The 19599-nt window shown below is 42.7% G+C and overlaps 2 protein-coding genes across 7 annotated transcripts in view; both read right to left on the bottom strand.

The window, feature by feature from the left end:
• dok7a (docking protein 7a) overlaps nucleotides 1-895 on the bottom strand; it is a 102405-nt gene extending 101510 nt beyond the window's left edge. For all 5 annotated transcript variants that reach the window (XM_077202063.1, XM_077202064.1, XM_077202065.1 and 2 more), the window contains exons 1-2: nucleotides 789-895; nucleotides 653-698 (exon numbers count right to left, since the gene is read on the bottom strand). In XM_077202063.1, coding sequence (XP_077058178.1) covers nucleotides 653-698; nucleotides 789-842 — 100 coding nt within the window. In that variant the 5' untranslated portion in view covers nucleotides 843-895. The remainder of the gene's footprint in view (nucleotides 1-652; nucleotides 699-788) is intronic.
• A 793-nt stretch (nucleotides 896-1688) lies between these two features.
• Nucleotides 1689-19599, bottom strand: part of hgfac (HGF activator) — a 43546-nt gene continuing 25635 nt past the window's right edge. For both annotated transcript variants that reach the window (XM_077202053.1, XM_077202055.1), the window contains 3 exons: nucleotides 8090-8230; nucleotides 3056-3198; nucleotides 1689-2143 (listed from right to left, as the gene is read on the bottom strand). In XM_077202053.1, coding sequence (XP_077058168.1) covers nucleotides 1964-2143; nucleotides 3056-3198; nucleotides 8090-8230 — 464 coding nt within the window. In that variant the 3' untranslated portion in view covers nucleotides 1689-1963. The remainder of the gene's footprint in view (nucleotides 2144-3055; nucleotides 3199-8089; nucleotides 8231-19599) is intronic.

The raw sequence follows: 19599 nt of genomic DNA, 5'->3' as shown, positions 1-19599 counted from the left end.
TATTATAGATTCAAAACTCAGCTTTTAAAAAAAGTCAGATTCATTCATGAACACTAACGTTCATAGTGTTTATCTTTCTGTATAGATCACAGTAAAACACAAGAGAAACTCCTTTAGGTTGATTTATAAGCTTTCAACAGAATATTAAGTCTGGTAACAGAATAATGAATAGATGATTAGCCTATATTAAATTTGATTCTGTTCTATAACACCATTACATATCTTTTTTGGTTTTATTGTATTCTAACAAGGATGTGTAATATAATATAATGTTTACAATATTCAATATACAATAAAACTTGTTGCCATACCATCATGGTAATATTTGATAAATTTTAATCTATAATAAATCTATTTTGTTACAATTTAATAAAAAAACTATTATGACTTCACAGTGAACTAGAAATGATTATGTAGCAGCACCACAACGATCATCTGTCTGTTTTACAATAAATGCTTAGGCTAAAACAGATTAACTGCAACAGCCTGATTAGTATTATTTCTTTCTGTTTGCTGGTTTGTAGCTGTTGTCGTTGTGATAATGTTGATAATGTTCAGTTTATTCTTACATATTAAAGTACATGTTACTTTTATGTAAAATCATATTTGTTAATTGTCGCCACTGTTGAGTTTGTGTTGCTGTGAAACTGACCTGCGACCGGTGAGGGTTTGCGCAGAACCAGCCAGCGGCTCCTCCACTGCGAGAGAGAAATCAAACCAAACTTTTACAGACAACCACTCACGAACAAATTATACACACATACAGCTCACGCGTGCGATTTCCATACTTTTTTGCCGTCTCTGATTTTTGCGGCTCCCTCTGCGACCACGGTATCACACATCTTCCCTACATGACAGCTGCGCGTGCGCGCGCCCGCACGGCTCACTTTCAAAATAACGCCAGAGCGAGCGACACGCTCCCTCAAGCACGCGCCCAAATAGTCCATATGTCAGGGGTCAGTCAAAGGTTACTGTGCCGGAACGGAACAATTATTTTAGTTCAAACATAAAATGCATGCCCTTACATGCATGTATCATGCAACCCTTACAAAATGTGCCATACAACAAATGTGAGTATCTAAAAGTAACTAATGAAACAATCTAAGATCTTAAATATTTGTCATTTCGGGTATAGTGTAGTCACATTTACAATCTGCACACATTTGTAAACAATACAAAAGGTACCCGTTTTGGGTATTTTTTTCACCCCAAACCGAAAAAAAAGACAAAATAGTAAAGAAAACTGAGGAACTGGCATGAAATGAAATGCAAAATAATAACTTTATAACTTGAAAATACAAATCAGTATGTCTTTTATTTTTGTGTTGAACTGATTTAGATGATGCATTTGGCCACTCCAGATGTGTCAGAGTATTAAAAAGGTCAACATAAAGACTAGTTTGAATGGAAGTCAGTGGAGAATATACCTCAAAGCTTGTAGTTTATGATTCAAATATTGGAATAAATTACTATGCAAATAATTGCTGCCATACTATGATTTAACAACAAACTGTTGCATTTAAACTTCATCTGTCTGTTCACTTTATGGTGGACGCACAGATGTATATCTTGCCGCTTTGATATCTACGTATTAATATCATGACCTGGACATGTTCTTGGTAGATAGTTTTAGAGCACAATCTAAAAACATTTTTAAAATACTTCATGCAGATTAAAATCACATTTACTTCACAGCAATCAACTTAATTTATTGATATGCAAAAAAATAAAAATAAAATAGAATACGTAACAAACTTATTACAGTGTGTGCATGTCACAATATTGCTTGTTTATATAAATACAATAGCATTAATAACACATTATCTTTAAGTTCATTAGTATTACTCAGTAACATGAACAATGTAATGGAAAGTGTAAACTAATACATTGATAATAAAGTCACAGTTGATTTATGGGTTGTCTTTTGCATTGATTCCTGATGCAAATGTTTATCTTTATTCTGTTAGCTGATGTTGTTTTTTCTGGATCTTTTGATGACGCTATTTATCCAGTCAGAATATTTGGGCACAAGGGTATAAACGCCTGGTTTTCCTGACCGTCCACATCCGTCCCCCCAACTGATGATGCCGTAAAGGAAACTCACACCGTTACACTCACAGGCTAAAGGACCGCCGGAGTCTCCCTAAAAAAATTACATCAAAAACATTAAAAAAGATACATAAGGCTAATTTTTCAATGCTTTTTAATTGTTTCAGTGCAAAATGGTTTCTGTCACCCTACTCAGCTAAAATCATTAAAAAAAAAATTACTCAATGTCAACCAAACAGTGACACTTACAATAAGGTCTCATTAGATAATGCATTATCTAACATGAACTAACAAGAGCTATGCATTTGTTACAGTAGATATTGTTAACATTGGTAAATAAAAATATACAGATGTACATTGCTAGTTCATGCTCATTAAAGGGATATTTCACCCAAAAATGAAAATTATGTCACCATTTACACACCCTCAAGTTGTTCCTAACCTGTATACATTTCTTTGTTCTGCTGAACACAAAATAAGATATTTGGAAGAATGTTGGTATCCATACAGATCTCAGGTCCCATTGACAACCATAGTAGGTATGGTTTTACCATAGTAAAACACTATGGTGGTCAATGGGGCACGAGATCTGCATTCTTCCAAACATCTTCCTTTGTGTTCAGCAGAATAAGTGCAGATTAATAAATGCTTTAGAAGTGTTTTTGTTATCTAATGTAACTTTACTGTAAAGTGTTACTTTTAAAAAAAACGTGCATATATCTACAGTTCATTTCGCAAGTTTTATGTTCAGAACAGCTCAATAATTGTAAAGTAATATTGATATAGAATAAAGAATATTAAAATATTAGTCTAAAAAACTAAAGTAGTAGTAAAACATTTAGACCTGCTTTATCAGTGTCATTACTATGGTCCATGCATATAAAATTAAAATCTGCAATACTATATTTTCTTTTTGTAAAAAACAAAACATTGGTTAAAAAAAAAAAGTTGCTTAGAAAAAAAGGGAAGATATATCATATTAGTGCTTAGTGATTTAACATCTTACTTGGCAAGCGTCCACACAGGAGTCACTCCCGGCACACAGCATCCCCGACCGGACCTCTGATCCATACACTTCTGGACTCGAACACTGGTCAAACGGAATAATCTTCACCACTCCCTCGATCAGGTCTGAATATGAGTTTGCCTCTAAACAAACACACACAAGTTACTTTCAATTTTATGCAGATCATGATTAATTCATGTTTATTAACTGAATTCAAATGAAATACAAGTTACAAATTCAGACCCTATTGGCAGATAATTTTTCTTGTTTTAAGCATAAATTCGGGTTAATTCTGATACATTTTTCAGAAAACAAAACAATATCTTAAGCCATTTAGCTTCACAAGACAAACATACTGAGTAAGAAAATCTTTTTTAACGGAGATATCAAAATAACGCTGACCTCAAACAATCACAATGTGATAAGAGACATTATTTTACACACACACACACACACACACACACACACACACACACACACACCACACACCACACACCACACACCACACACCACACACACACACACACACACACACTGTATACATCTATAATGACTTTATTTGACTGCTCTGCCATGACGTTCTAAGCTTAACGTCAACTTGCTGCTAATCATGGCCTATAGTAAGAAATCTTTAAATCAACTTTTACGCTCCAATTCCAACAGTTAAAGTTAAACATATCAACAAAATATGTTTAACTAAACCATCTGGATGCTCAAAATTGAATCAGTTGAATGCACGTTTTAAACAGCTTGTACACATAAGTTAATCACTGGTCTAAACTAATGCGCTGCTGCATTGTAACGCGCACACACAGACAGACCATAGCTTGCACATCACGTGCAGATCGCGGGCACACAGAAACATTCGGCAGTGCAAATATGTATTGTGTCAACAGTGTTGAGGGTAACTCATTACAAGTAACGAGTTACGTAATCAGATTACTTATTCAAGTAGCTAGTAAAGTAATGCATTACTTTCTCAATTTACTACAAAATATCTAAGTTACTTTTCCTAATAAGTAACGCTAGTTACTTTTTCACATTTATTGACTGACAGCTCTCCTGTCCCGTGTTGAGATAAATAAAGTGAGGAGGTGTTGAGTGCGCTGTGTAAACATGATGGTTATTTTAGTTCTACACTAAATTCCGTCTTTCGGATGAGACGTTAAACGTTTCTGTGGTCACAAAAAATCCCTTTCGAAAGAGTAAGGGTGTAACCCCGGCATCCTGGCCCAATTTGCCCAGTGGCCTCTGTCCATCATGGCCTCCTAATCATCCCCATATATATACTAATTGGCTTCATCACTCTGTCTCCTCTCCACCAGTAAGCTGGTGTGTGGTGGGCGTTCTGGTTCACTATGGCTGCCGTCGCATCATCCAGGTGGATGCTGCACATTGGTCGTGGTTGAGGAAATTCCCCCCTTCTACTGTATGTAAAGCGCTTTGAATGCCGAGAAAAGCGTTATATAAATGTAATACCATTATTTTTTTTTTAAATGTGAACATACATTTACTACTCATCTCACTTGCACGAAAACATTTAGTATACCTCAAAATGAATAAAAACAGTCAAATGCAATCTCATAATTTTACGCAAACATTTTATAATTAACTATATTAAATTACACAAATATACTTTTATGTATTTAATCTCACTTTAACCAATGTCTTTGCTGCTGTCTTTCCTTCAATGACTTAATTCAACCATACTATTAAGCAAAAATTACATTAGGTTAGATTTAGAAATAAGAGTGCTGAACTTCCTTCTCCTGTATTCTATTGTTCTTTAATCCAGAATGGCAGTTTTGTTTGAGCAGTGCCCTCAACTGTACAGGTGTAAATATGCATTTTCTTCAGCCTGAGGCTTATTCATTTCACTTTTGGTGTGAAAGGGCCTTAACATTTGCCAAAAAAATAACTTTTTTTGTTGTTATTGAAAAACAAACAAGCAAGCCCAGCCCAGGTGAGAAAAAGTAATGCAAAAGTAATGTAACACAATTAGTTACTTTTTTTGGGAGTAACACAATATTGTAATGCATTACTTTTAAAATTAACTTTACCCAACACTGATTGTCAACACTGTTCTGTGATTTATCAATAAAATAGCTTAGAAACTAAAAAATTCTAGCACATATTTCTTAGTTACTAAAACACACTGCTTCACTATTAGTAGAAACGCTTCTAGGTAGAATGTATCCACATTGTTCTCTTACTAATGCATTCATATAAATGTAATCTTTAATGTGCTACTTTATTTGTATCTGATTTAGAATGAGCAAAAATCTGTGAGAAATATAATGACCCAAAGACAAAAGAACTGATCAAAATAAGCTGTTATGTAGGAGCAATAGCCTTATGGGCAGCACAATGTCATATGCCATATCTGTGCACAAGGCAACCCACGTTCGAGTCTCAGTTCGAGGTTCAGGCTTATTTATTCATTAATGATGTCACATCAATAGTCACTTTAATCAGATACATTTCGACTTAAAAAAACTGAAGTTGTTCAACCGCTAATATATATATATATATATATATATATATATATATATATATATATATATATATATATATTAGTGCTGTCAAACGATTAAAATATTTAATCGTGATTAATCGCATTAATGTCATAGTTAACTCGCGATTAATCGCATTTAATCGCATATTTTTATCTATTCTAAATGTCTCTTGATTTCTTTTTGTCCCATTATTTTTTCTCATTTTAATGCTCTTATCAACATGGAAAAGTGGATCGGCTTGCTTTGTGCAAATGTTTTTTATTGAAAACAACATTGGCATATATTGTGTTCAATTTCACACTAAAACATTCTTACTTGGAGCAAATAATCTCTCACACAATGTAACACTGTCCATCAATAAAAGGGTGAAAGAAATACTGACGAGGTCCTGATATTGACGAGGGGGCGGAGAATTCGCATCAGCTGTGTGTGTGTGTGTGTGTGTGTGTCATCAAGTGGTATTTCAGACTGGACGTGCTGCGATGATGATAGCTCAGTTCACAACGACAAAACACACAGATCACTTTGGTCTCTTCAATGGAACCATTTGGCAACTTTTTAAAAGTAAACGTTCCATTCAGAATCTTATTGGAATCCATTTCGGTGTCTCGCGCTCGTCATCCACTCAAAACTGGACGTTTTGAACGTTCCTATAACATTCAGAAATAACGTTTTTATAACTTAATGGGAACGTTATGAAAACGTTCATATATCCTAAAATTGTTAGCTGGGGAAGAGGAGAGATTCGCGATTGCACTGAACACGTTTTAAGTGCAGGCACATATTGTCTGAGCGAGCCCAGAGAAAATTCTAACAAGAGCAGCGTGTATCTGAGAGCGCGCGACTCGAGCAGAGAGATTCGTGCTCGGCACATTATATTCCACGCGCGAGCAGAGAGATTCGCGCTCGCGCATCCGGCTCGCAAGCCCAAACAAGTGTGTGCGGCGTGCCTGTTGTTTTGTTTCCGGTCTAGCTAGATCCGCTTGCGCTTTCAAAACGTCCATGCCACGTCCTATTGCAAAAGCATGTGAAAAAAAAACTACAAAGTTTGCTAGGCCAAAAAGACCGTTAATCGCGCGATAAAAAAATTAACGCCGTTAAAATGGGTTTGCGTTATCGCCGTTAATAACGCGTTTAACTGACAGCCCTAATATATATATATATATATATATATATATATATACACACACACTATATTGCTAAAAGTTTTGGGACATTTTGGGACTTTACATGCACATGAATTTTAATGACATTCCATTCTTGATCCGTAAGGTTTAATATGGAGTTGGCCCACCCTTTGCAGCTATAACAGCTTCAACTCTTCTGGGAATGCATTCCACAAGGTTTAGGAGTCTGTTTTGGGGAATTTTTTACCATTCTTCTAAGTACATTTGTGAGGTCAGGCACTGATGTTGGATGAGAAGTCCTGGCTTGCAGTCTCCGCTCTAAGGCCAGGACTCTGTGCAGGCCAGTCAAGTTCCTCTACAGCACTCCTCGCTCGTCCATGTCTTTATGGACCTTGCTTTGTGCACTGGTGCACAGGAAGGGGCCATCCCCAGACTGTTCCCACAAAGTTGGGAGCATGAAATGGTCCAAAATGTCTTGGTATGCTAAAGCATTGAGAGTTAATTTCACTGGAACTAAGGGGCCAAGCCCAATCCCTGAAAAACAACCCCACACCATAATCCCCACTCCACCAAACTTTTCACTTGGCACAATGCAGTCAGGCAAGTACCGTTCTCCTGGCAACCGCCAAACAAAAACTCATCAGACAGAGAAGCATGATTCGTCACTCCTGGCGGCGTGCTTTACACTACTGCATCCAACGCTTTGTTTTGCACTTGATGCAAGGCTTGGATGCAGCTGCTCGGCCATGGAAACCCATTCCATTAAGCTCTCTACGCGCTGTTCTTGAGCTAATCTGAAGGCCACACGAAGTTTAGAGGTCTGTAGCTAATGACTCTGCAGAAAGTTGGAGACTTCTGCGTATTGTGCACCTTAGCATGTCCTGATGTCCTGATGATTTTTCGTGGTTGAGTTGCTGTTGTTTCCAATTGCTTTCACTTTGTTATAATACCACTAACAGTTGACTGTGGAATTTTAGTAGTGAGGAAATTTCACAAATTAACTTATTGCACAGGTGGCAACCTATCATGTACCACGCTTCAATTCACTGAGCTCCTGAGAGTAACCCATTCTTTCAAAAAAGTTTGAAGCAGTCTGCATGCCTAGGTGCTTGATTTTATACAACTGTGGCTATGGAAGTGATATCGAATACCTGCATGCAATGATTTGAAGAGCTGTCCCAATACTTTTGGCAATATATATATATATATATACTGTATATGTGTGTGTGTGTTCCAAAACACAGTGAGCTGCCTTGCTGTTTTTGTCTAAATGTAATCAGCATCTTTAGTATCATCATAGAAAATCATAATCTTTTAAAAAATCTACAAAAACAAATACTAAAATATACGAATACTAAAAATCTCTGTGAGTCATTGTTAGTCATACTCACTCTCACTCATGTGACCCCAGCCAGAGATCTTACAGCAGAAGTGATCCGGGAACGTTGTGCCTTTCCCTGGCAGGCAGATTGGCCTGATGAACGGTGTTTTCTGAGCACAGCGTCCGTTGATCTTCTTCAGCTTCAGTAAGACTATAAAAACAGCTTTTATTACACAAAAAACACATACACAACACAACACACAAATGCATACTATCCGAATTGCAACTTTTTTGGCAAGTCCTGCACAGGCAAAGGCTTTCATAATTGTTTTTTTTTTTTGTAAAATACAAAAGATTAGTTTTATTTATGTGGTTTTGGATATAGGAATACTATTGAGAGAATAGGAAATGGTGAGATTGTGAAACGACACAAGTGCTGGTGAACAAGCGCGTTGGAGCGCGTCTGTGTCACACCAGCCCACGTCTGCATCTGTATATGTTTTACACGCATTGCCTTGGAAACTTTAAAAATCACAATTTGAATTTCCTCTGAAAAGTCATACAATGTAAAAAACCTCAACTCATATCTAATTTATTGTGTTTGCATGGGCTTTTTGACTTGAGTAAATTAAGTTTAGTTTATTAAAAGCAAAAACATATTTTTACAGTGTACATATCAGCATTAATGAGAGCAAAGGAAAAAAGTGTAAATGTAAGACAAACTAAAGAGTAACTATGAAGTACGTGTGTAGTTTTTCTACGTTGTGAACATAATGTCCCCACAAGGTAGTAATACCAGAATTGTAATGATCTTTTGGGGCCATTTTTGGTCCATGAGGAAAACAGCTGATAAATCATACTGAGTGATGTTTTTTTTTTGTAGTTTTTTTGTTTATGTAAAAATGCAGAAAGTTTTCTGTGATGGGTAGGTTTAGGGGTAGGGTTAGGTTTATGGGATAAAATATATAGTTATATAAATATATATAGTTTTTACAGTATAAAAAACATAGAGTATGTCTATGGAATGTCCCTATAAAACATGAAAACGTACTTGGTTACTGACGTAACCTCGGATCTCTCTAGAGAGGGAACGAGTACTGCGTAATATCTTACGCTATGAGGAAAACCTCTTTTCCACGAGATATTGAAGCCAAAAATTATCCTTCATTTTGAATTAATGTAACACGCTGTGGGGCAGCATGCAGACATAGTCAAGACGGCTTGCGCGCCTATTGGCTGCCATGCGGCAACAGCAGCAGCCTATCGAGAGAGGCCCTGCGTGACACCATATCCAATGGGGGCATTTCGCGCCCATTTCGTCACGTCCCGCCAGAAAGGGTGTGGCCTCATCCTATAAATATAGCTCGATGGGCTGATACAAACTGGTTTTCATCGCCGAAGCGAACCAGAGCGTTTTGTAAGCACGGCAAGATACGCAGTACTCGTTCCCTCTCTAGAGAGAACCGAGGTTATGTTAGTAACCGAGTACGTTCTCTTACGAGAGTATCTCTCGTACTGCGTAATATCGTACGCTATGGGGAACACAGTGTAACACGCCATGCGTACTGGGATCCAACACCAAAGTCCCAAGGGCAGTAGCCCGGGGCACGTATAGTGCACAATCACCATAGACTCACAGAGAGTCGGAGAAGAGAGGATGCAAGCATCATTCCCCATGAAATAGCATCCTACAGGAGCTAGTTATCTTAACATTGTTTCACGCAGACAGGGTGAACGTGTTCAGCCTGAACTGGGTAATAGTATGGTTTATTCAACACCCATGGAGCTGTTCTATCGATCAGTGAGCGATGCACAAGCAAAACTCAGCATCTGGGCAGGCGCAGCGGGGCAGATAGCACTGAATTCTAGACCAACAGAAGCTTGGCTTGTAAGGCGGGAATCTCTAGGTTATAAAACCTTATAAATGTAAACGGCGAGGCCCAGCCCGTCGCCGTACAGATATCTTGCAGGGTAATCCTACTATACCATGCCCACGACGAGGCCATGCCTCTCATGGAGTGCGCTCTGACACCCAAAGGACACTGCAGGCCCTTAGAAGTGTAAGCCAGCGCTATGGCGTCGACTGTCCATCTGGATAGGCTCTGTTTTGATGCGGCCAGTCCCTTGGAGCGCCCGCCAAACAAAACGAAGAGCTGCTCGGTCCGTCTGAAGACAGACGAGCGGGACACATACGCTCTCAGTGCCCTGACAGGGCAAAGGAGACTCGCATCATGAACCTGGAAGGCGCAGAGGGAAATAACCTAGGCCCTGAACGGTGTGTTGAGGGATTTGGTCACGTACCCGTGCCTTGGTTTGAGTATGACCTTTGAGTCATTAGGCCCAAACTCCATACATGACGCGCTTACTGAAAGCACTTGTAAGTCCCCTATGCGCTTCACTGAAGCGAGAGCCATAAGAAACACAGTTTTGAAAGACAGATGCTTCATGTCATGACAAATGGATTGGCTCGAATGGGGCACCTTTCATGGCTTCCAAAACCGTAGAAAGGTCCCACACCGGGACTGAAGGGGGTCTGGGAGGGTTCAGCCTCCGAGCTCCCCTGAGGAATCGCACGACTAGGTCGTTTTCCCCAGTGACTGGCCAGACATAGGTTTTGCAAACGTTGCTATGGCCGCCACGTACACTTTGAGCGTGGATGGGGTTCTGCCCTTATCCAGCAGCTCTTGAAGGAAGGAGAGTACTTCCATGACCCCACAGTCTACAGGTGAACAGCCCTGAGCTTGACACCAGGTAGAGATCACAGACCATTTCGAGGAATAGAGCCATCTCATAGACGGGGCCCTCGCCTGCGTGATCGTGTTTAACACTCCCTCCGGGAGGTTAGCGGGTACGTGTGTTAACGTTGATGGCCCATGCATGTAGGGACCATAGTTCCGGGCGAGGATGCCAAATCGAGCCCTTGGCCTGAGAGAGGAGGTCTTTCCTCACGGTATTGGCCACGGGGCAGTGCTGGTCAGCTGCATCAGGAATGGGAACCAAGTCTGGTTTGTCCAGAGCGAAGCCACAAGCAGCACTTGCTATCCGTTTTCCCTGATTCGTTCCAACACTTGAGGAAGGAGTGAGACAGGGGGAAAAGCATAGAGGGGGCAGCGGGGCCAGACGTGGGCCAGTGCATCCTTGCTTTTGGAGAAAAAGTTCGGACAGTGAGCGTTTTCGTGGGACGCGAACAGGTCCACCCGCGCTCTGCCGAATGTCTCCTACAGCAGTCGGATCGTCTGCGGGTGCAGCGACCATTCCCCTGCTGGGACATTGTTTCTGGACAGTCTGTCTGGTCCCAGATTCAGGTGACCAGGCACATGCGCCGCTCTCAGTGAAAGCAGGTTGTGCTGAGCCCAGACCAGGAGGCGTTCCGTCAGCCTGTAAAGGTTTCGGGACCTGATGCCGCCCTGGTGATTTATGTATGCCACCACTGACATGTTGTCCGACCGGACCAAGATGTGGTGACCCTTTATCTGGGGACAGAAGCGCCGTAGCGTGTTGTCGACTGCCATCATATCCAGACAGTTTATGTGTAAGAGCTTTTCCCGTTCTGACCAGTGGCCAAAGAACGGTCTGCCCTCGAGGAGCGCTCCCCATCCCGAGGTGGAGGCGTCCGTGAACACCACCTTCACACTCGAAGGAGTCCCCAGACTCACACCTGACTGATACCAGTCGGTTACTTTCCAAGGTTCCAAAGCTGAGACTCATTTACATCTGCCCTGAGGCCAAACCGACCAGCGGTCGTTTAGTTTTTTTTTTTGCACATTTTTTTTTTTTTGCACAATCGACATGTGTCGCCGTAAAAATGGCATTTGTGTGCAGGCAAGCGGGCTGTGGTACCGGCTTGTTTACTGCGAAATACACTGGAACAGTCACATTGTTTGGAACTGAACGAGCGAGAAGTTTCGGTGGAGTCTGGCCGCGGCGAGACTTAAACACCGTGGGCCTTAGCTGACTGTATGTGTGTTGGTTTTGTTTTACAGAAAACGTGGCACATGTAGTGTGTAGTGTTTGTGGGCAGCCCTGCACTGTGGCGGGCTGTGTTTGTGTGTAGAAATGAACACTGGGCTGTGGGAATTTTTATTACACTCATAACACCATCGGCTGTGGGCGGAATACCAGAAAATACACTGCTTATATGATTTTTCTTGGTCGCCATGGAAACGGCATGTGTGCAGGCAAGCGGGCCATGGTACCAGCTTGTTTACTGCAAAATGCACTGGAACAGTCGCATTTTCTTGGAACTGAACGAGATAAAAGTTTTGGTGTAAGTCTGGCCGTGGCGATCTGCTGCGAGAGCTGGGATCGAACACGGGTCTCCCATGGGAAGGCTTTGGGTTTCGCCAATGAGCCACAGTGGGAAACGACAAAGGCTTAAATTAGCTCGAGCAGATAAAAGAGCGTCATCACAGTTTTGTGTGTGTTGGCGTTTGTTTGCAGGCGTGCGTGTTATACAACAGGCTCATTGGTGCAATATTGACATTTTCAGCCGCTCAAACTAAGAGGAGCTGGGGAAATGTTTGAGAAATTGAGGTTGGTCCGGCCTCGGCGGAACTAAAACACACTCTTTCCTCATTTCGCCGGTGACGCACGCCCACGGGGGGCGTAGAGCAGATAAGAGAGCGTCATCACAGTTTTGTGTGTCGCCGTTTGTTTGCAGGTGTGCGTGTTTTACAACAGGCTCATTGCTGCAATATTCACATTCTCAGCCGCTCAAACTAAGAGGAGCTGAGAAATGTTTGAGAAATGGAGATTGGTCCGGCCTCGGCGGGACTAAAACACACTCTTTCCTCATTTCGCCGGTGACGCAAGCCCACGGGGGGCAGGGGCGGGGTAGCTTTCTTATAAAGTAAAGAAAGCTAGCCGCAGTTTTGATGCTGGCCCGTTTCCCTGACGACTCGCTGGCAGAAGTGGGGAGGTCCACAGAGCTCGCCCAATCCTCACTGTCCGACGCCAGGATAGAGCAGCTGGCCTTCTCTACAGATGCAGCTATCTCGTCGTCATAAAGGCGGAGGCGGCGGCTCGCGGCGGCCGTTGTTCGTCAGTGAGCGACTCGATTGAAGCCGGTGAAGCTGGCGAGCGAACCGGCGAGCTTTCACGGACTGGAGAAGGCTCGGGGACCCGCTGAGTACGGTGCTTTACGGCGCGGCACTACAGCGGGCGGGAGTGCAGACTCGGAGAAAAAATGCCAGGGGAGTCCTCAGAGTCACCATGGCAATAGCTCGCTCAGCTCGCTCGAGAGCTGCATGATCCTTACCCAGGCGGGAAACGCAGATGAAATGGCGGTCCCCGTTGTTGAGGGCGGCTCAGCACGAGCCACAGGACCGAAGCATCTTAAGAAAGATGCTGCTCTTTTAGATAAGAGAGAGAGAGAGAGAGAGAGAGAGAGAGAGAGAGAGAGAGTGTGAGTCGCGAGCCGTCTTGCCTATGTCTGCATGCTGCCGTACAGCGTTTTACATTAATTCAAAATTAAGGATAATTTTTGGCTTCAATATCTTGTGGAAAAGAGGTTTTCCCCATAGCGTAAGATATTACGCAGTACGAGAGATACTCTCGTAAGAGAACCCTGTGTGTGTGTGTGTGTGTGTGTGTGTGTGTGTGTGTGTGTGTATGTGTGTGTGTGTGTGTGTGTGTGTACAGACTCTCATTCATCTATATTGGAGTCAAAAATGATCAGACTGTAGTGCAGACTCAGGATAGCTTTTCTCATAAATCAATAAAATTATGAACTGATTTGTCCCTGAATTGTCTTTGTCAGCCACAGTACTTTTCATTAATAAGGTACAAAACATGGCATTAAACTGTAAAAAACAAAAGTATTTTCGAAGTATTCATAATGAAGTATTATGAAAATTAAGTATGGAGCTTATAGACAAAATTATTAGAATTTGAATTTTGTAAATTTGAATTATTGACAAGTGTAATCTAACAAAATTGAATATTATGTGGATTTTTAAATAGTTCTAAATTTGATTTCTTTAAACAAATATTGAACATTTGAGATTAAACTAATTGAAATGTTTTTATGACTGAACTTTATAGAGATGTATTTTCAAACAGCTGTTTTTTGTTCTGAATTCTTAGACTGCAAATATCCAGTTTTAAAAATACAGATTCAAGTTTTCATGATGAAGAAGAAATTCAGTTTTCTAAAATTCAAAACGCAGAAAATTCAGATCGTACAGAAAGCAGGTCACAGGTCATCCACAGGGAAGAGTAGAGGATCTCAGAAAAGTCAAACGGAGCATTTTTGGCCAATTACAGAGCTGCACTACAGTTAGCCTAGAAATCTAGACGCACCCTAGCGGCAGAAAAAATATTTTGCAGCAAAGTGTGGTCTAGCAACTCTCCGTTGGCATTCGAGCTGGAAAACCAAACTCTGGTCCGGCCAATCACATCGTGTATAGAGTTGGTGGGGGGGTTTAACATAATGACGGCAGAGTTGTGACGGTTCCCCGTGATTTTTATAGGTGATCACGATCTCCCTGCTACTTGAAAACAAAGAAGATGCTGCTGGCGAACAGCGGTCTTTCAAATCGGCTTTGCCCGCGACTCTGGATGACTTGGAGTTAAGACAATGTCACTTAAGTCATTCTTAAAAAAGGAAGATGTGTTCGGTGTTTTGACGACCAGATATGGCAAAAGTTTAATATATCAACTAGCTCCGCTGGTGGAAAAACGCATGGGACTCACTCAGCCATAGCCGTTCGTTGCTCTGGTTGGTTGTAGCGCTGTCCTATTGCGAAGGAACAGAGAATTTGAAAGACAACCATTTATCCCGCCCCTCGGATTGAGGTATGCCAATTGTGAGTTCCCAGACCTAACATCTTGATGTAGGTCTGGCTTGCCAGGCTAGAACTACAGTAGTTTTCTACCGCAAACGTGGTGGTGGTTCAAGAGAATCTGTGTATCATTTGTTCAGTCGTTTTTTGATTTAATATTAAAGGGCAACTTTAATTTACTTGGCAACTATTTCAACTTAATAAAACCGTTTAGAAATCATTAGGATGGTTTAATAACCTGTTCCAGTGAAAATGGTGACTTTTTCTGCTCCCCCAAACTTTCCCAGGTGGAAAACCAACCTTGCATCATGGGGACTAACATCCCGGTAAGATGGAAATAGGAAGTCTCGTGAGAAGCGAGAACGAGCGAAAAATACAAAGTGCTTTACGAAAATTCGAAATAAACACACACGCCCGCCTCAATGTGCATGTGGGATTACCCACCTCGGTAGACATAGCTCCACATGATAAAGTTCGCCGGCTCCGGTAATAACAAATGCACATGAGCAGCGGTAGAAAGGGGGAGGAGGGTTCCGCAAGTACGTTTTTTTTACGACAGTGTTGTGAAATATACGCCCTGTAGGGGGAGCTAGTTGAGAAAACATGCGACAACAAAAGTAAAAATCAGCGAAGAAATGACTAGAGTTGCCAAGTTCCCCTTTAAGAGTAGAAAAATGAGAAAACAGCTAGAATAGCCTATATGATTTCTAATATTCTAATAATAGTCCTCTGATGCTGCAGTTGTATGGATTCTTAATACGATTATTGCAACTACGTAGCAACAATTTATACATTTCATCTTTTTCTCCTCAAACAACCAGACTAACCAATGGCTCGACACAACCCGTACAGGGGTAGAGCCTAGACAGGGCTTTCTTCTTTGTAGATATAAATTCACCAACGCTTTGCATCAGCTGGGTAGGCCTATGACAGGGTAAATGACGGCTGTCATAGCCTACAATGGTCACCCAGTAAGTTAAAAAAAATAATAATAAATTAAGATCAATATAATTAGTAGTAATTTAAATATTTTAAACACTAATATAAAAAGGAAAGAATAATGCATTGACTTGGGTATCCAGTATAATAGGCCTAACATTCATGAACTGTCATTCAGAGTTTTATGATGTTGGCCTTGTGTTTTATTTTTATTAAAATTATTATAATTTATATCTCAAAAGGAATGTGCTTGTGCATTTTCTGACATTACATTTATTAATTTCATTAATATTGAGTATTGAGTATTGAGTATAGTAAACGTGTGTTAATTTCTCGACTAAGCTAAGTCATTGTGTGTTCTATATATATATAAAATTAACACACGTTTATATAATATATAAATATATATACACACACACACACACAGTTGTGGTCAAAATTAATGGCTGAAAAATTGCAAAATATTTGCAAAAATCTAACCTTTCTTTGAAGTAAAATAATTGAAAGTGTGTTGGGAATCACATTATGAAATAAATGTTTTTCTCCAAAACACATTGACCACAATTATTGGCACCCTTTTATTAAATACTTTTTGCAATCTCTTTTTGCCAATATAACAGCTCTGAGTTTTCTCCTATAGTGCCTGATGAGTTTGGAGAAAACCTGACAAGAGATCAGAGACTATTCCTCCAAACAGAATCTCTCCAGATCCTTCAGATTCCTAGATACATGTTGGTGCTGTTTTTCTTCAGTTCACTCCACTCATCAGGTAAGGGTACTGACGGTCATGACAGAAGCTTCGTTTTGTGCAGCGTAACACATTTTTGTGTTGATTTTCATGTTTGTTTTGGATCGTTGTCCTGATGGAAGATCCAACCACAGCCCATTATAAGATATAAGTCGTCAGGTTTTGATTTTTTAGCTGTTGATATTTGATAGAATCCACAATGCCATGTATCTGAACAAGACGCCCAGGACCTCCAGCAGAAAAATATGCCCACAACATTAAAGATCCAACGGCATATTAAATTGTACACATGGGGTACTTTTTATCCTTGTGTGCACCAAACCCATCTAGCATGTTTGATGCAAAAAAGCTATTTTTTTTGTTTAATCTGATCACAGCTAATTTACATTGGCAAGCGATAATTGCACAAGGATGCAGATAAAACAAGGATGCCTCACATCCTTGTTTTTCCGATGAGGAGCCGGACATGTGACTCGGCCATACAGCGGAAGCTCAGCAACTGTGGCGAGGGGACTTACGTCTCTGTTACCTCCTCGGGGAATGAGGGTTACCGTACGAGACGTTCCCCTTCGTCAGTCGCTACGAGTAAGTCTACACTGACGAATGGGGATATCTACAAAAACTCCACGGCTGCTGACTTTGTGGGTGGAGGGAGACAGCCTTCGCTCCAACCCATCTTGCAGGAAAGAAAGTACAACTCTGATCGGACATCTACGGGCCTCTTCTCGGTGGGAACAACACAATTCAACGAACAGGTTCCACTTCAGAGCATAGAGAAGCCTTGTTGAGGGGGCTCTAGCAGAAGTGATGGTGTCTACCACCGCCTGAGGTAGGTCACCCAGAACCTCCGCATCCGTCCAGGGACCAGACATGGAGTTTCCAGAGGTCTGGACCCGGGTGCCGTAGACTGCCCCGTCTCTGAGAAAGCAGCTCCATCCACAGAGGAATGGGCCAAGGAGGTGCTGTCGAGAGGAACATGAGTTCTGGGAACCAGGTCCGGTTGGGGCAATACAGCGCAAATAACAAGACCTGCTCCTCGTCCTCCCTGATTTTGCACAGTGTCTGTGCGAGAAGGCTCACTGGGGGAAACGCATACTTGCGTAGGCCCCGGGGCCAGCTATGCGCTAGAGCATCTGTGCCGAGGGTCCCCTCGGTCAGGGAATTAAACAACTGGAAATGGGTCGAGTCCGGAGAGATCAAAACAGATCTATCTGAGTGGCTCCGAAGAAGTCCCAGATCTAGGGATAGAGACGCCACTCTCCCGGAGCCGTAGGCTGTCATGAGAGCTCGTTGGCTGCACGATTGAGCACACCAGGGATGTGAATGGCACAAAGTGACCTCAGATGCTTCTGACTCCATAGGAGGAGATGGCGGGCGAGTTGCGACATGCGGCGGGAGCGTAGACCACCTTGAAGGCTGATATGTGCAACAGTCGCAGTGCTGTCCGTATGGACCAGTACGTGCTTGCCATGTAGCGGCCCTCTGAGGCGGCCCAGTGCAAGGCGCACTGTGAGCAACTCGAGGCAATTGATGTGCCAATGCAGTTGAGGCCATGTCCACAGACCTGAAACTGCATGCCCATTGTACGTGGCCCTCCAGCCGGTAGCAGATGCATCCGTGAAGACCACAGCATGCCTGGACACTTGTTCTAGGGGAACACCTGCCTGTAGAAACGAATGGTCCGACCACGGGCTGAAGGTTTGGAGGCACTGCAGGGTGACTTGCACCCGGAACGTGCCGCTCTGCCACGCCCATCTCGGAATTCGGCCGTGAAGCAAGTGCTGAAGCAGTCTTATATGAAGCAATCCGAGCGGCGTTACTGCGGCTGTGGATGCCATATGCTCCAGGAGCCTCTGAAAAAGTTTTAGTGGGACCGCTGTCCTGCTCTTGATTGTACTCAAGCAGTTCAACACTGACTGGACAAGCTCCTCTGTGAGTGGCGCTGTCTGGTTGACAGAGTCCAACTCCATACAGAGAAAAGAGATCCTCAGCACAGGGGAGAGTTTGCTCTTGGCCCAGTTGACCCGAAGGCCCAACAGGCTGAGGTGACAGAGCACCATGTCCCTGTGTCCACACAACTGATCTCGAGACTGAGCCAGGATCAGCCAGTTGTCGAGATAGTTGAGAACACAAATGTCGCATTCTCGGAATGGAACAATGGCTGCCTCCGTGACTTTCGTGAAGACGCAGGGCAACAGGGACAGCCCGAAGGGCAGGACTTTGTACTGATATGCGCGTCCCTCAAACGCAAACCGCAGGAACGGTCTGTGTCAAGGAAGATTTGAGACATGAAAGTACGTGTCCTTCACGTCAATCGCTGCAAATCAATTTTGGGGACAGATGCATTCGAAAATGCGTTTCTGCGCGAGCATCTTGGACGGGAGCTTGTGGAGGGCCCGATTCAAGGTTCGCAGGTCCAAGATCAGCCATAACCCACCACCTTTTTTGGGTACAATGAAGTAGGGGCTGTAGAACCCTGTCTTCATATCGGCTGGAGGAACCGGCTCGATCGCGTCCTTCACCAGTAGGACATCGATCTCTGCTCACAAGACAGGGGCATCAAAACTCCGCACAGAGGTGAAGTGGATGCACTTGAACTTGGGAGGGTGCCGGGCGAACTGAATCGCATAGCCGAGTCTGATGGTATGGATGAGCCAGCGAGACGGGCTGGGAAGCAGTAGCCAGGCTCCCAGACACCGTACAAGCAGGACCAACGGGACCACAGACATATCCGGGGTGGGGCAGCGAGGTGGAACACAGGGACTCGGCTAGGGAGGCACTGAGGTGGCGCGAAGCGGAGTCTGAGTGTGTTGTGCCACACTTACCTGGTTACAGGGTGGGGCAGAGGGTGCGTGGGAAGGCATGGTGGTGTCCCCGAGCCGCACACTGCTGCCCACTGGCGATTGAAGAAGGGGAAAGGAGTGGCAAGGAATGGGAGCGTCACTCACTGCAATCCACACCCTCTTGTGACCCAGAGATGGAAGAGATTGCTCTTTTATTAAAAATGTGGGTACTGCTGGACTCCAGGGAGCCAGCGGCGGAACAGAAACAAAATGAAACAAAAGATTCTCCACCCGGTCCTCCTCCAGCGAGGGAGGGGTGCGGATACTA

This window comes from Siphateles boraxobius, unplaced genomic scaffold, assembly GCF_051911475.1.
Source record: "Siphateles boraxobius isolate OS27281-9 unplaced genomic scaffold, OSU_SipBor_1 48, whole genome shotgun sequence".
NCBI lineage: Eukaryota > Metazoa > Chordata > Actinopteri > Cypriniformes > Leuciscidae > Siphateles > Siphateles boraxobius.
The sequence above is the reverse complement of the archived record's forward strand: the minus strand, read 5'-3'. Positions and strand labels throughout refer to the sequence as shown.